The sequence below is a fragment of the Camellia sinensis genome, chromosome 9, assembly GCF_055761805.1.
Source record: "Camellia sinensis isolate YWXY chromosome 9, ASM5576180v1, whole genome shotgun sequence".
NCBI classification, from domain to species: Eukaryota; Viridiplantae; Streptophyta; class Magnoliopsida; order Ericales; family Theaceae; genus Camellia; species Camellia sinensis.
Genome location: NC_138969.1, coordinates 79,430,737 through 79,447,656, shown reverse-complemented (window position 1 = coordinate 79,447,656; position 16,920 = coordinate 79,430,737). Strand labels below are relative to the sequence as shown.

Here is a 16,920-nt window from a genome sequence, read left to right as displayed (position 1 = left end):
CTAAAAATCAGTTTGAAAAGCTAGCAAAAGTAAACCCAAAAAAGAAGAGAATAAAGCTAGTAAGCAAGCCTAAGGAAGGGTGGCCAACCCCTCAAATTTTGGGACCTTAAAATCACATGTTTTAGCCTCTGAAAACTCTGAAAATCAATAGCTAAAAGCAAAGAAACCAGTGGGGGAAAACAAGGATATAAGCTATGGAATAAGGTTCAAGGAAGGGTGGTTAACCCCTCTACCTTTGTTAGCTTTTAAATCACAAGTTTCAGCCCTTAAAACCAGCCCAAAATAGTGTGAAAAAAAAGGAGAAAAGAGTAGTGCAAATAAGATAAAAGATGGCAAAAGCTATACCTCTTGAAGAGAGGATGTTCTTTGGTTCACAAACCACAAAGTGATCACCCTCAAGAGCTGAATTTTGGCTCAATAATCTCAGCAAGAAACCTCAAAATTTTGGTTTATGAAGTGTATGTATATTGCAAGATAGAAAAGGAGAGTGTTTGACAAGTTTTTCTTTTTTGGCAAATTTTTCTAACCTAAAACCACGAGGGATGGTCATCTATTTATAGAAAAATAGGTTCCTTTGCCGAAAATATCTATATTGAGCCAGCTGGTGCCAGGCATGCACATGGAGGGACAGCTGGCAGCAAAATATCTGTGGGTCGCTAGATATGGTTGACTGACTATGAAGAGGGATGGTCGGCCAATAAAAATTGGCCTACCAGCCATTTTTTATCCAGTAGGCCTCTAAGTCGTTAAGCTAGAAAAAATTAGGTTTTGGTCCTAATGAGGTGCAAGGTTTGGGCTCTAAAGCTTGAAAACCAAAGCCTTTTGCTGAAGAAATTGAACGATTTGGACAGTGTAATAATTCATCATCGAGTGTTCAACATGAGGCGTCCAAGTCCTACGGGTGGTAAAAAATGGGGTGTCTACAATAAGGTATTTAACCCCATTTTTCCTCTTGTTTGTTTCCATCTAATCATCTTGTTTTCGAACCTTAATCTTATTTTGAGACTTTATGGATTATGTGGTGTCACCACACTTTGTAACTTACTTGTTTTAATCTTCTAGATTAATCCCAATTTAAAACTTCCGAATTTTAGGCAGGAGGGCAGAATCGAAGTGTGAGGAATACCTTATGTTAGGTTTTATTTCTTGGCATTCCCGTTTGACAAAACTCCTTTGAGTTGTAATTTTATTCGCATTTTTATTTCAGTGAGGCTATGAGTTGTTAGATGCGAATCCAACCCGAATCAAGCATTTCAGAGAAGTTTGTGATGATAAAGCTTTCAAGATTGCCACTTCACTGATTATGACGGGGATATGCAAAAATGCATTCAAAGTTGCCTGTCCGCTCGAGCGGACATACCCGCGCTCGAGCGGAGAATCCCTGGTTCCAGCAGTTTTGGTCGCCTGCAAAAGTACTGAGATATGTGATTTTGCGCTCGAGCGGGCTTTCTGGCGCTCGAGCGGACCTCTGTTATATCACGTGCATATTTTGCTGAAGCCGCTCGAGCGGGCTTCTGGGCGCTCGAGCGGAGATCGCGGGACAGATTCTATAAATTCGCATGTTGGATCAGATTTTAGGATTACTACTCCAGATCTTCTTTTTGGTTTCTAGGGTTTATATCTAGGGATACTTTGTGAGTTTTCTTTGATGTTTTATTGAGTATTCAACTCATGGTTTAAAAGAGAGTACATCAAAGGTTTTTGTTTGCTATACAAAAGAGAGAGTTGTTCTTCGGTGGATTCTGAAGAATTCGAGCCTGAAGCTTTGGTGGATTCCGGGGTGGCTCATCGTAAAGACAATTCCGAGGTGAAGATGAGGTTGGAAGAGGCACATAGAGGTTGGTTCAATTAGGCGTTGTGGATTCGCTAGGTAATTGAGAGTATACCTGTGTAATTCCTTTAAATCTTCTTAGTGGATTGTTCTTGTGGCTGTTGCCCGTAGTTTTTTATCACAGTTGGAGGTGTCCAATTGTGGTTTTTTCCACGTAAAATTGTTGTGTCTCTTTGTCTTGATTGTTTGATTGGGATTGTTATATTCTGCTTAAAATTGATACATAATCACAAATCAACATCTAGGGGATTTCTAGATTTTTCACCTTAGAACCATAACATTAAATATTCCTGCACGTATAGGGGTAGAACCGCACGTGCAAGGTTGAGTGCCGCACTTCCAACAAGGGGGCCAGTTGTTGGGCTGTATTCTAAAATAAAAGCACATGCAGAGGAGAATTCTTCCTTGTGCATGAAAAAGCACCACACGTGCAGCCAAGGGGCCCGCATGTACCGGAGAGGGTGCCACACGTGCGGAAATGTCTATCTCAACTCCAAAATTTGAACCACTTTTATAAAATCGTATTCGCTCTCTCCCTCTCTCTTCACTTTTCCTTATCTCTCTCTAAACTCATCTTTTCTCTTCCTTCTCTCTAACCAACACCCAATGCTCTCACATTTTGTTTTATTTACACAAATCCACCAACATTTTGACCCATGTTCTTAAGGCAACATCGAAGAGCTTTGTAAGAGCTTTATTTTGTGCAGTGGAGATCGACTTCCGACGCCATTGATTTTAGGAATTTTCTCTCATCTTCCTCCTAGAGCTTGCGGTAGGGATTTCTTTGAGTTATATACATACATTTTATCTTCTCTATGTGTTATTTTGGTGAGATATTTGTAAGAGAAGTTAGGGTTTTAACATTTGAGATTCTATAAATCAGGGGTTTTCTCAAATATTTCTTAAAATCCTTAAAATTATAGACTGTGATGATAGTTGGAAGTCTTTTATGAGGGAAACTGTTTTTAAAAGTGAGAAAACATAATTTTTGTAAAAACCCTAAATTTTGGAAGTATGAGGGAAAATGTTATGTTAATGAAAAATCATGATTTGTAAAGTACTACTATTGAGACATGATAAGAGTTTTAAGAAATTTGTCAATTATTTAAAAATTCATGAGAAAGGAAGTTTGTTGTTGAGAAATTGTGATATAGCATGGCATTATACTAGCATTGAGAAATAGAAAATAGAAGTGATGATTATGATATTGAGATTTGCTTGCTTGTATGAGGAATGAAAGTGGATATGATTGTATATCGTTATTGTCTTTTGGAATATATATAATGTTGTGTTTATATATATTTAGTAGAGATGTTTTGCTAAGCAACAATTGAGAGTTGTGTTATTGAGATTGAAATTGTCAAAAGATTAGAGAATAAGAATGTAATTCCATTGCATTGTCATCTCATCTCATATTACATGTTTTCAAATTGTCGATTGTTGAAATGTGGTTTTGTAAGGAAAAGAATTATTTATTGAAAGCAAATGTTGTTTTTGAATTGCTTTGGGGTAAATACTTTGGTAAGTCTAGATAGCTAGTGTAGTTGATATGAATTAAGTTGGCTTGAGATCCATGGCGAAAGTTCAGAAACTCACAAGGTATGTACCAAGTTCCTTCCAATTAAAAGCCGGTAAAGTGGCTATTAGATAGTGCCTTGAGAGCCTACTTGCAAACACCAAGGATTACCTAAGTCATATTTACTGCCCCTTGTTTATCCATTGAATCATTGAACTGATTATCTTTTGATCAAGTGCATTATATGAGATTTCAAATAAGAAAAATCTACTTTTTGCATGGCATGTTATATGCATATATCCCATGAGATTGATAAAACTGTATGTACTTTGTTAAGAAATCCTTTATTGGGTTTTATGCTCATCCCTTAATGGAAACTACTTTTAGGTAAAGAGTGTTCTAATTCCACTGAAGTGATGATGTGGAAGAATTGTTTTTGGAGCGCAGGGCTTTTTTCCTTTGTTCTTTGTTTTTGACAAGCCAAAGGTTAATGTGTATAGGTTTGAAAATCATTATGTGTAATCAGGGTTTAAGCCTTAGAATTTGTAGCCCATAGGGCATTCTTTTGTGTTTAATTCTCCGCTCTATATGTTATAGAATTCATATTTTAGGGAACATGGATGTATAATTGTATATGGGACTTTTGAAATCTTGATTATATAACGAATAAACACTACAACAAAATTAACTTTTTATGGCACCACATCAACGACATACAATAAATACACGCCGTAGTTTCTCACTTTTACGACTTGTTTTTTTTACACATCGTAAATACTTTTCCAACCACAGTGTGTCTATTGCGTAGGCCGTGAATAATAATAACGATGATTTTTTCACGGCTTGCAATGCAAGTCGTACATAATAAAATTTTCTACGATGTGCATATGGCGTACCGTTAATACATCAATTATACACGACGCACATATGCCAGTCATGAAAAGTGAATACTTGTCACCGCGCACACAGCACTCGCCGTTAAAAAGTATTGCCTTTTTACGATGCACACAACGCCTGCTGTTAAATGTATTGCAATTTTATAACAGACCATGTATGTTGTAAATTGTATGTTAAAAACAAATAAGCGCCAAACATGAAATTTCTGGCACCAATTCACCAAAAAAATTAAAAAAATCTACTTAGACCATCTCCAACGGTGAACCAAACCTGGCATCAAATTTAAAATTTGGTGAAAAAGTCACTTTTTTAAGCTCCAACGGTTTCACCAAATCGATATCAAATCCAGAATTCAGCAAAAATGGTACCAAACTGAGTGCAGGCAAAGCATTTCACCAAATCACTATTCCTAACCGTTGGGATGAGACGAACGGGTCGACCATCCGGTTGACCAACCGGTTAACCAACCGGTCGCCCCGGAGAAAGTTCAGGCCGTTCACAAAAAGGTTCAAACCAGTCAAAAAAAAAAATAAAATTTTGCCTAGGTGGTCGACCACCCGGTCGACCACCAAAAGTTCAAAAAGTTCAAAAAAAAAAGGTTCAAACCGGTAAAAAAAAAAAAAAAAAAAAATTTTGCCGTTACCGGTTGACCGACCGGCCGGTCAACCAACCAGTTGCCCAGCGCAAATTTGATGAAACGGATTTGATGTTGAACCGTTGGAGCGCGAAGTATCAAATTAAGGAAATGACCCCTTTTTGACTCAGATTTGGTGAAACATTTGGTACACCATTGAAGATGCTCTTAGGAAAAGAATATATATATCAACTATTTGAGCTTCTAATTGATTCTAATCATCAAACACTAGTTCGAAAGGCATCCATCGCCAATACAACTCCATTTAACGTCGGGCACATGGAGGGAAATGAGAGTCCTGCTCTCCAGCAGGAGAGGACCCCAGCACCCCCCGTGGGAGGCTGCCAATGGAGGAAAACAAAAAAAAAAAAAAAAACAAACAAACAGTTTTTTGGACCAATGGGAAGAGACGGCATCTCTCTCTCAGATTTTCCCTAACAACAATGATTTATCCCACTAAAAATATCACCACTAATAGCACTAATGCATTAAAAAAATAAAAAAATAAAATAAAAATACAACTCCAAGACCAAAACATCACATCATTAATGGCGGGACCCACTGTCACCTAATTAGTGGGAGCACTAATTAGTGCTCCCAAGCATTTTTCTTTCCCTAAACACATCTCATTTAAGGCATCTCTCTCTCTCTCTGAGATTTGCGAATGAGATTGAGTCAGGCCGAGTCGAGTTGCAGAGTTACTCTGACGAGTCGTCGCTCGGGTGGGAGACCGAGTCGAGGAAGAGTCAGACCTCGTTTGGGTCGACAGCAAAGACAAAGCATGGTGAGGTCGAGAGGAAGAAAGGAACTCCATGGAGAGAAGAAGAACACAGGTACATTTTCTAGGTTGTTCGGATTCTTTTCTTGGCTACCAAACAGAGTGTTTTCTTGGGGGCCAAACAGAGCACCTAGTTATGTACATGAGTTTCTTGATTGAAATGTTTTTTTTTTTTTTTTTCCCTCTTTTGATTTTGTGTTTTATTAAGAACTACAGTGATGTGCATGGCCTCCTGACAAATTTCACTAGTATGGTGCAGCAGAAATGCTGAAGTAGTGATAGTGCTCTTACTAGTGCTAAAGGCCTGGTGGCTGTAGGAATGGGAAGTTGGGGATGAAATAGTGAATCCTTTTTGAGAAAGCTCAAGAAGTAAAAACAAAAACTTGCTCATGAGTATACTACCTGCTGGAAAAGCAACATGTGATGCTCTTATCATCAAAAAATGAAAATTGTTATAGCTAGATATGGGTATGTTCTCATTTTTTGTTTTGTTTTGTTTTTTTTTTTTTTTTAATTTTATTTGTTTATTTTTGTAATAAACAAGTAGCCAACTATTCCCTCCCCCTCCCAACCAAAAAAAAAAAAAAATTATCAATACTGGAATATATGTGAATGCTGTTGTTAAGTTTTTGATGTTTATTTTTTTTGTTGGACTTGTATAAGTTGAAACCATTAGACGATTTCCTGAAAAAAATTTATGGAAATTGCATCATGATTCATTATGTCTAGACTCGAGTGGTGGAGAAGATACTAGTTGCTGATCTTTTGAAAAGAAAAAAAAATGCTCATTTTTGTTTACTTCGTTCCGAAGCCTCTATTATACCAAAAAAAATAGAAAAGGACAGTTTAGTATTATGCCTTTCGAACTCTATGCTGTGCATTGTTATTCACCCAATGTATGTTTGTAAAGAGTGAGGCCTAACCCATTCTGTTCCAAATTCCTAAACATCTCATTCAAATGACCAAGGGAGATACGGAAAAAGGTCATCGAGAAGTTCACTGACTCTGTTTCCATTGGATACATGGGTTTGTGTTGAACAAAATGGTCTTCAAGTATTCTCTTTGTGCAGAAGGGATATGGTCTTTTAGTAAACATACAATGAGTTCTCATTTGCAATGCACTCTTAACTATTAAGATATATCTTAACCAAGTTTTCTTCTGTTACTGTGGAGGTACTGCATTAGTTTTTGAGATTTACTGTTTGGGTTTATTTGGTGTAGCTTTTTGTTAGAAGTCCTTCATGAAAAAGGCATTTTGCAAAAAGAAAAAATGAAGAAAGGATTACAATTTTTCCAAGACCAGAGCTTCTCCTCAATAAATTCTACTTTAATATATTCACATGTTTTTTATTATGACTGCTTTCTGGTTACTAAGTGGATTCTTAGACGTCTTATTTATAATGATTAATTCTCAAAAGAATCCAACCTACGGCTTGAGCTGATAAACTGTGGTATCTATCTTTTAATTTAATTTAAATTTATTTATTTATTTTTGATCAACTACAAAAATTTTATTGACTAATCAAAAAATAAATTGTGGTATCTATCGTATGTCTCAACGCCGCTTCTATGCTATATCAAATTGCTATTTTATCTTGACCAGCATAAAGCGATTCTGCCCAAACTATTTTTGTATAGGCTTTCAGCTTAATATTTCTGTTCTCCAAGTATAGAACTCCTATCCCATTACATGATTTTGAGCTCTATATGTAATTTGTTAGTGCCCTTGTTTTAGGTGAGTGCTCCTAAGAGTGCCTGTTATGACTAATCCAACTTTCTTGGTGGTCTATATTAAGCAAAGTGTAGCCACAAGCTTTTTCTCAGCTCTTAATTCGTGACTGTTTGCAAAGAAATCTTGAAATGGTTGATATTATAACAAAAGGCCTATAATTGTGGTTGAAGTATTTGTAGCTAATTAGATATATCATAACTTCATATCATTAGGCATTTGATTGACTAAAACATAGTCTACTTGCATGTATTTTTGAAGCAACTGGAAGTTTTCTGATTTCAAATCTTTGACTAATGGGTGACTTGTTTCTTAATTTATTGCAGTGCTAAGTTTGAGGATGAGATAACAACAAGGTTAAAGCATACTGGAGCTAGCATTATATCCATGGCAAATGTTGGTCCAAATACCAATGGAAGCGAGTTCTTTATCACCTTGGCACCTACACCGTCACTAGATTGTAAATATGTGACTCTGCTTAGTACCTGGTAGATTTATTTTGTCAACCTGTTTAGAATAATGTCTAAACATGTGAACTTTGCATATTTAGTCGGATGCTATTGGCTTTTGTGTCAACAAGAAGGATTATTTCATGATGCTTAACAAGAAGACACATTCTTTGATCCTTTTTCTTTATTTTTAATTTGCTTAGCTCATTACTGACATTCATGCTGGTGAAGGGCATCTGGTTTAAGTATATCACATAATCACTATTTTGGCCCCTGTATGTGGGGCTTAGAGTTAATCTGTATATTTCACAATAGTACCTATGGTTTTCTGCTAAAATACCGAAACTTTTTATTGTCTGGCACTTCAGAGGATGCTTGGCTATAACAATCAACATCTAGTTGGCGTATTAACAACCAAGGGTTAGTTTCTATACTTGTTTCATTGTGTGGCAGAAGCAGAAATTCTACATGTAGATCTTGTATTTTAAGATATCATATCGTTACTTGCCACTGTAACTGTCATACAGAACACCACCCTTTCTTTCTCTTCTTCAACTCAGCTATTTACATGCAATATCTTTGATAGAAAACCCTGCATACCGAACACCTCAAAATTTCTGCAGGGTTCCAATTTAGGCTAACATTTGGTTTGTCATTGCTGGGTTCTGTTTTGAATTACATCTCAGCATGCTGTGAGAATGGCATGTTTATTCTTTCATTTCTTCTATTTTATCTTCACTAGGTACATATATCTTGTAGCCTTGTTCTTAGTTTATAATGCTATAATTTATGATTATCTTTTGGCCAGGAAAACACACAATTTTTGGAAGAGTATGCAGAGGAATGAAAATTATCAAACGACTCTATAGTGTTCAAACTGACAATAATGATAGGTATGTCTTTTTTCGGGATATAGTCTTTCCGTTTAGGTATTAATCCTCTATGCTTAGTGCACTCTGCAAGAGCTCACAGCTGTCTGATTTGCCATTCAATCAGAATACATGGGTAATCTGCTTGGATGACCAGCTTTTGTGTTATCTTAAATCTGAAACACTAAAATGTAAATGATTATGACGTAGAAGTTATTTTGGCTTTTGTTTAAATTTCCCTTCTTTCCTCTGCATATTTTGCAACTTCCACCATGAACAGAACCTTATGAAAAATCTGAGTAATTTTAGATAAGTCTATTCTAAATTATTTCATGATGATATCAGAATAGTCAAATTATATGAATAAAAAGAAGGTAAGTGATAAATCCAATAAAGGGTTAATTACACCAAGATCCCATTAACTATTTGTTAATATTACATTACCCCCCTCATCTATAAACCTGTACAATTTAACCCCTTCAACTATGAAAACCATACAATGTCCCCTTCTGGAGGGGAGCAAGAGAAGATGAAAGCGATGCATTTTTATGATTAAGGGGATCAAAATCTAATTTAACTCTCTAATACTGTAAACCAAGGGAGATTCTGGTAGCAAACTTACAATAATTGTTCTCTCCTTTTGTGCATCAGAAGAATCTCATTGCATATCTGAAACCTGACCTTTATGCCAGTCAAACAACTGGTGATACAGCTTCTTGGTTTATGATTATAGATCTTTAACCAGATAAGTCCACCTAAATATGTTGCATGTATTTATCAGTGAATTGTGGATTCACCATATGATTAACCTCATGAAAAGATCTATACCTAACCCTCTGTTGCGATTTAGCTACCTAAATAAAATTGGATTGATGGAAAAAATAATTACTGTCATGTAATGATGAATTCTTGGTTCATGAAATACAGAGATTATGCTGAATTAGGATTGTAAATTACTCTCGTCCTCGTGGAATGTTGTGATTGTGCAATTCAGTTTAGGGTTTGGACCCAAACAGGAAATTGTATTTCATTTCACTGTGTAGAAGGCTTTATTTTCCTCATTTCCTTAGCACACTAAAGTTTGGTGTTCATATGAAAGTGATCTAATCCTATTTTCATCCAAATGCAAGATGGTTCTATGATGATTTCCTTTAAGAACGAAGATACAACATCTCTGGTTTTCACTGCAGAAATTAAACTCTTTTGATGCATGTGGCAATCCAGTTTATGCGTTCAAACAATGGAAAAATTCTATCTAAATAAACAGGGAAGCATAGTGATGTTCTACATGGTTTGTTCACTTGTCGACCAGAAAGGTCTAAATTGCCAATAAACCTAGGCATAAGAAAGTAGCAGTCATAAAGGATAACTAGTCAAAAGCAATTAAGGCAGATTAAGAAAGTCACCAATTTGAATAGTAATCTGCAAATAATACTCAATTCTAGTGGACTAGTTAATATTAACTTTAATTTTATCTTCAATTCATATGTATTGCTTTCATGACAGTTGCATGACGCAAATGAAACTAGAAATTGTGGATCCTTGGACAATGCCAAATGCAAATTGTTAAATTGGAATGGAACAAAGGTGGTGGTTGCGGAAGGCACAGTTGCATCAACAGATTCTAAAGTATTGGTACATCACGTTCCTCTTGGCCCTAGGTGTTGGAAAGTATGGGTTAACCATGTCATAATCAATCACTACTAAAAAGCAGGACTTTTGAGTCGGCAGCTTGCCGTCGCAAATAGCGGATTTGCCGACGCAAAAACTTTTTGCGACGGCGTTTCGACGGCAACTCAAGGGACGAAAATGGTGGGGTCGCAAAAAGCTTTTGAGTCGGCAATCTGCCGACGCAAAAAGTTTTAATTTTTTGAGACGGTAGATTGCCGACTCAAAAAGTGGTTAAATGTTTTAAAAAATTTAACTCATAATTTTCTCACTAAGGCTCCCAAGGTTCGAACACACACCCATTTGGACAAGTTGACCCAATGTCAACGTACTACACCCACTTCACCACCACACCTCTTTCAAATATTAAACGAGATATATATTATTTATAGTATATACACTCAATATTAATATAAAAGTATATGTATAAATAAATATATTTATTAAATATAATCAAGTAAATAAATATATATCTTGGTTATAATTTTTTTTTTTTTGCTACGGCATCAGTTGCCGACACAAAAAGGTCTAATTTTTTGCGTCGGCACAAATTTGCCGACGCAAAAGGTGTATGCCGACTCAAAAGGTCTAATTTTTTGCGTCGGCACAAATTTACCGACGCAAAAGGTCTATGCCGACTCAAAAGGTCTATCTTTTGCGTCGGTAAATTCAACCGACTCAAATAATACTATCAAATATTAATTTTTTGTGTCGGCCAACGGTGCCAACACTAAAGGTTTGGTATTTGAGTCGGTAACTCTGTGCCGTCTCAAAAAGGCTACCTTTTGCGACGGTAAAATTTGCCGACTCAAAAAATCGACTCAAAAGACCCTTTCTTTAGTAGTGAATGCACTATTGTTTCGCCCTAATCGTGAGATGTTTGTGCTTGAGGATGCTATTGGAAGCACTGTTGCTTGGCCAACCCATTTCATTAGTTTTGACTTTGGGTAAAGCTAACATCTATGGATAGTTTTTGAGAACTTTGATGAATAGATTTTTATAATTTTTGAATAGTTTTGGATAATATTTACAAACTTATATATGTATATTTTTGGATGGTTTATGACTTTTTGGATAATTTAGAACTTAAGGATAATCTTTTTGAATGTTTTTGAACTTGCAGTTAGGTTTTGGATGTTTGGAATGTATATATTGACAATTTTTTAATGTTTATAACTTATAGATATCGTTTATTTTTTATGGTTGAAACAATATTTTGGTGGTTGATTGATATTCTATGAAATTTGTTTGTAATATTAAATTGTACAAAACAAGCCAAATAGAACCTGCTGAATTAAAAAAGAAAAAAAAAGCAGTGGCAAGCAAATTAGGTCATCATATGAAATAGTCCATAGCATTCCATGTATGTCGTGGTATGTTTTACTTATCTACGACGGCTGAGCAAGTTGTTGTATTATATATTTTACAGCACACAAGCAGCGCTGTTATTTGTCTCACCAAATAACGGCATGCAAAAGTGGTCGTAGAAAATGTAACAAAGACGCACAAAGTCTACCGTTAAATAGTTTTTAACGGTGTACTATAGCATGTTCTAAAAAAAGTAATAATGACATACAAAATCTATCGTTAAATAGTTTTTAACGACGTACGAAGTATGTCGTTGAAAGTGAATGACTTTCCATGACTAGTCATAATATGACGTGCCCTTGCACGTCATAGAAGGGTTTTTACTGCGTGTATTGCGCGCAGTAAAAATCCTTTTTTGTTGTAGTGAAAAGGGTTGAGATTATAGATAGATATATATTGTGGACGAGAGACATTTGGATAATTGATCCCTTGTAATGATTGTAATTAATGAGATTTGGATTACATTAATAGACTAATCATAAATATTGAATGTTATTATATTTTTGGGGCGCTACAATAAAATTAAACTATTCAAGTTTGATTCGTATTTGACTTGATAAAAACTTGTTTGAAATAGACTCGTTATGTAAAAAAAGTTATGTTTGAGCATAATTTAAAATTTGTTAAAATTTTTAAACCAAGCTTAAATAACTTATTATGTAACTTGACTCGACTGGTTTGTAGTATTATAAATTCTCCCCGGAAAGGATACACGTCATCACATACGACCTGAAATAACTGTTACACTAAAGAGTTTGTCACTAATAGACATTTTTTTTCTTGCTTTTTTATTTTTCACTGATAGATATGAAGGAAAGCAAATCTATAGAAACCATTATCACCAAGTAGAAAACTATAATTATTAAAAATAAAAAAAATGTAATATTATTCAAGCCTAGAGACCACATATATCTCATCACACACCATATCAAACTCATTGACTCTCTTGGAACTAAAATCCATGTTCTACCCTTCACTCCTCCAAGTATGTTGACATGCACACAAGTGATAATCAAATATTAATAATTTTAGCTCCCAAAAACCATCACAATAGTTATAATTTTTAAAATTGAAAATAAAAAAAAGAAGAAAAAAACAACTAAATGAAATTAAAAACTTCAAATAAAAAAAGAAAAAAGCAACTTAACATGCAAGCCCCTAGAACACCCCCACTATTGCAGAACCACATCATATTCTATTCCTCAGCCTTGTCAACTGCTGGAACTTCTGTTTTCTCCTCAACTACTGCTTCACTTGCTTTCTCTTCTTCAGCAGCTGGGACCGATACCGGTGCTGGTACATCGGTAGCAGTTTCTTCTTTGGCCTCTTCTTCAGCAACAACGGCAGCCTCTTCTTGCTTCACCTCTGGAACCACTTCTTCTGCTGGTTTCTCCTCCTCAACCACCACCACTGGCTCTTCAGCAGCAACTTCAGGTTCCTCAACAACTTCCTTGCTCTCGACTTCAACCTCCGGCAGGACTGCTGCTGGTGCTTCTTCTGTTGCTGCTGCAACCTCCTCCTTTGGTTCTTCAGCAGCCACTGGCTCTGCCTCTGGGACTGGGGCTGCTGGAGCAACCACGGTTTCCTCTGGCTGAGTCTCTTGGGTCTTGCTCACCTCTGTTGTTTCATTTTCAGGCAATGCTGTCACCACGCTTGTAACCTGCAAAACCCAGTTTTCCATCTTAATTGAAATTATGATTGCAGGATTATATTAAAAATCAAAAAATGAAAAAGAAAGGTTGCATATATTATGTTGTTGATCAATGATTTAATGTTTTGATTCTCATGTAATATATGTCAACACAAACTTTAAAAATTTAGTTGATTTTATTCACAATTTACCATGATCACAATTACTTGGTACCAAATCAATACCATGATCACAATTACTTGGTACCAAACCAATAGCGGCTTCACTATTAAGCGAGTAAGCCCATCCCCTAAGGCCCCACATCTCAATGACTCATATACTTAAATTAATTAATTGGATATAAGAGCATTGTTGTTTACTCCGAGACCCGGGCTGTCTGACCTGACTTGCACATACGGTTGTGATTAAATTCATGTAGAACCCACAAAGAGTATAGTCAATCGTGGCCATTCTTTGAGTACGATTCGGACAAAAGTTATACACACAAAATTATACTAACACACTCACAAGTCTTTGGGAGACTCATGTCAAGTTGTGGTAGGGCTCAGAAAGCTTTGTGAGTGCTTGGTATGTTTGTGTGTACAAGAGCAACTTTAATAGTAAAAGTTAAAAGGGTTTGCTTAAGTTATTACAGTAAAAAAAACAACAAAAAAAAAAAGGTCATTTATTTCCCATACCATGCTATTTTGATACAAACAATTGTCATATCGATTTTTGGTTATTGGATCTACTAAACAAATCTTTTGTGATCATGATTTAATTGCGTTGTTGTGCCAAAAATGACTTTGTCAAATTTTAAACCAAATTTGTAATAATATTTAGTTTTACCATTTTTTTGGCAAGTCATTTTGCTACACCATTAGAGAATAGTTTTTAATGTGTAGCAAAAAAATGACCTATGGCGTTTTTGTGGGAGTTGTTAAGAATTGATAGTTGGCTTAATCGGCATAATTATAAATGTGATATGACGTAATGTATTGAATTATAAAAAAATAAATTATTTACTAAAAATATGCATTATTTACATTGACAATATTGCATTTGTACAAATAAATTTATTAAGGTTAAAATTGACAAAAATATATCTATGATAGACTAAAAAGATAAATGGATTGATAATAATACCAATTAAAAGATGACATGAAAATAATTAATTAGTACTTTTGTATCTCAAAAAGCAATAAAAATCAATTGTAAAGAAAAAAATTAGCAACACAAAAATGTCCCAATAAGTTTTTTCACCTAAGGCCTGAAAAACAGCAAAGCATAGCATAACAGGCTTATATATATATATGTACAGTAATATTAGAAATGCATATGAAGTTCACGAAAATAAGTTACAGATATAAGATAAAGGACAGGACAGGACGCATATGGGCTCCACATCATTTCCGTTCTTTGTCTCACATTTGTGATTCATTCTATGAGATTACTAGACTTTATATAAATATATATATATATAATATGATGATGTTTTGAAAGATCTAGATACAGATTATAGATCAATCACTGTAATATGTGTTGCAAACACAAACACTATTCAGGAGATCACACAAATGATGGGTGGATTTAACAGTAAGCCAGTGCTTGATCTTGATGCTCATGAATCCAGTAACTAGCTTGAATTTGTTATCAACCGATCGATCGATCGATCTAACAACTGGCATAGATGATCATCATATGTTTTTCTTGTTTGCATAGTTTGCAAGTTGCAAACTAGCAACAAGATTTATGGAGAGAGATCATCATGCTTGCTAGTCACCACCAGCATAAATATGGGATAAAAAAACATTTTATGATTACCATCAAATTTTAATTTTACAATAACAAAGTTACGAAAACAAATCCGATCATAAATAGGTAAATCAAATATGAAATCATATATAGATTGATAGATAAAAGAAAAAGTAGGGTAGTTTAAGTTGAGTTACCTCAACAGTGGCCATTGAAAAGCAAAGGGAATGAAAGAGCAAACAACAAAGAGCAAAGAGAGTGATTTGGGAAATGAAGAATAGAAGAGTAGTATAGTAGTGCTTTTGGTTGTGAAGAGCTGCGATCCAATTTGAGAGCTATATATAGAGAGAGAGATGTAATTTCTTATAATTAATAAAAATATTGAGTGAGAGGAGCTGGCAGCACTTCCAAAAAAATATAATAATAAATAATCTTACCAAATTAATTTGACACCTCATATTCCTGACATAAAGGGCAATTTAATTAGGTTAATATTAGAAATACCAAATTTTTTATTAAATAAATGACTAAATGTCTTATATAAGTGTGGGGTCCACTCATAAGTGTTGGGTCCATACTTTTTGTGAACCTCACACCCATGTGAAATATTTAGTAATTTATTTGGTAGAAAATTTAGAATTTATAGAATTTTCTATTTAATTAGGCATGCATAGTTGTAAATGTTTTTACCTTTCCAAAAAAAATTAAAATAAAATAAAGAATTTCAAGAGGAATTTTTTTTTTAATTATTATTATTTATTTTTTTTGTGAATTTTAAATCTATATGGGTAATCCGGGTTCTAGTCTAAGTGGTTTGGAGTGCACCGAGATAAGGTTGCAAGTTTAAGGTTATAGTAATCTAATTTTTAACTCGCTAAAATCTTACCTTATGTTAATAAAAACAAAAACAAAAAAACAATACCTAGCTGTGCGGGCTGAAAATGCCACCTGGCGGAGACAATCTGTCAATGTGCCATAATGATGTCATTTCCTGTAATTATTTTATTTAAAATAAAAATATTTATTATTAAAATATATATATAGAATCATTCTTAATGAAATTTACACATACAAATTCTATATGTGAATGACTTTTTTTTATTTTATTATTATTATTATTATTATTATTATTATTTTTTCAATAGCCATCTTCTTTTTTCTTGAGTGGGTTGTATTTGTTTTTTGGGCAGTAGGCCATGAAGGTGGCTGGGTTTATCATGCTTTCATGTTCTTGAATTTCTATTCGATTTCCCCATCTTTTATGCCTTAATTTATTTATTTCTTTACTTAACTAGGCCCCAACATAACCCCTAACTTTAGGGAAAGTACGTAATTTTTTCCTTCTATTTATTTTTTATTTTTTATTTTTGGATAAAAATTATGTAAAAATGAAGCACAAGGTAATTACTAGGACTAAAATGCCAAATTTCTAGCCATGTTTCCAAAATGAATTGCATTATATTAGATTTTTAATTTTCAATCTTTTTGTTTCCTTCTTTCATATATATATATATATATATTTAATATTTAATACATGAATTAAATAGTAATGGTATTTGCACTCCATTACTTTAATACTCTCGCACTCTTTTATGTTGTTGTTGTTGTTATTTATTTTATTTTTTTTGGTTTTTTTTTTTAAACTTTACATGAGGTAAATTTCTTTACTTGGGCTAAGTTTGGAAAGCTTCAAAAAAATTCAAAAGTAAAAAAGTTACTCAAAAAGTAAAAAAGTTATCACTATTCACTAAAAGTTAACAATTACGGCTGCACAACTCCCAATATTAATTTTTTCT

General features: G+C 34.4%; 2 protein-coding genes across 2 annotated transcripts; one reads left to right on the top strand and one right to left on the bottom strand.

The window, feature by feature from the left end:
* The first annotated feature begins 3,404 nt into the window (after nt 1-3,404).
* LOC114257016 (uncharacterized) lies at nt 3,405-10,395 on the top strand. Its single transcript, XM_028196727.2, has 5 exons — nt 3,405-3,430; nt 5,481-5,711; nt 7,712-7,873; nt 8,643-8,727; nt 10,210-10,395. The coding sequence occupies exons 1-4, from the start codon at nt 3,405-3,407 to the stop codon at nt 8,701-8,703; spliced, it is 480 nt and encodes a 159-aa protein (XP_028052528.2). The 3' UTR covers nt 8,704-8,727; nt 10,210-10,395.
* Nucleotides 10,396-12,748: 2,353 nt separating this feature from the next.
* On the bottom strand, nt 12,749-15,515 carry LOC114257010 (uncharacterized). Its single transcript, XM_082887165.1, has 2 exons — nt 15,322-15,515; nt 12,749-13,399 (listed from the first exon to the last, which is right to left on the bottom strand). The coding sequence occupies exons 1-2, from the start codon at nt 15,334-15,336 to the stop codon at nt 12,935-12,937; spliced, it is 480 nt and encodes a 159-aa protein (XP_082743291.1). The 5' UTR covers nt 15,337-15,515; the 3' UTR covers nt 12,749-12,934.
* Between the last annotated feature and the right edge of the window lie 1,405 nt (nt 15,516-16,920).

What these genes read in the sequence shown, in the direction of transcription:
- LOC114257016 (XM_028196727.2), top strand. Translation starts at nt 3,405, where the DNA reads ATGGCGAAAGTTCAGAAACTCACAAG. An exon ending in AAAGTTCAGAAACTCACAAG is followed by an intron (nt 3,431 to 5,480) that starts GTATGTACCAAG and finishes AGTGCTCCCAAG; the next exon opens with CATTTTTCTTTCCCTAAACA. An exon ending in GTGACTCTGCTTAGTACCTG is followed by an intron (nt 7,874 to 8,642) that starts GTAGATTTATTT and finishes TCTTTTGGCCAG; the next exon opens with GAAAACACACAATTTTTGGA.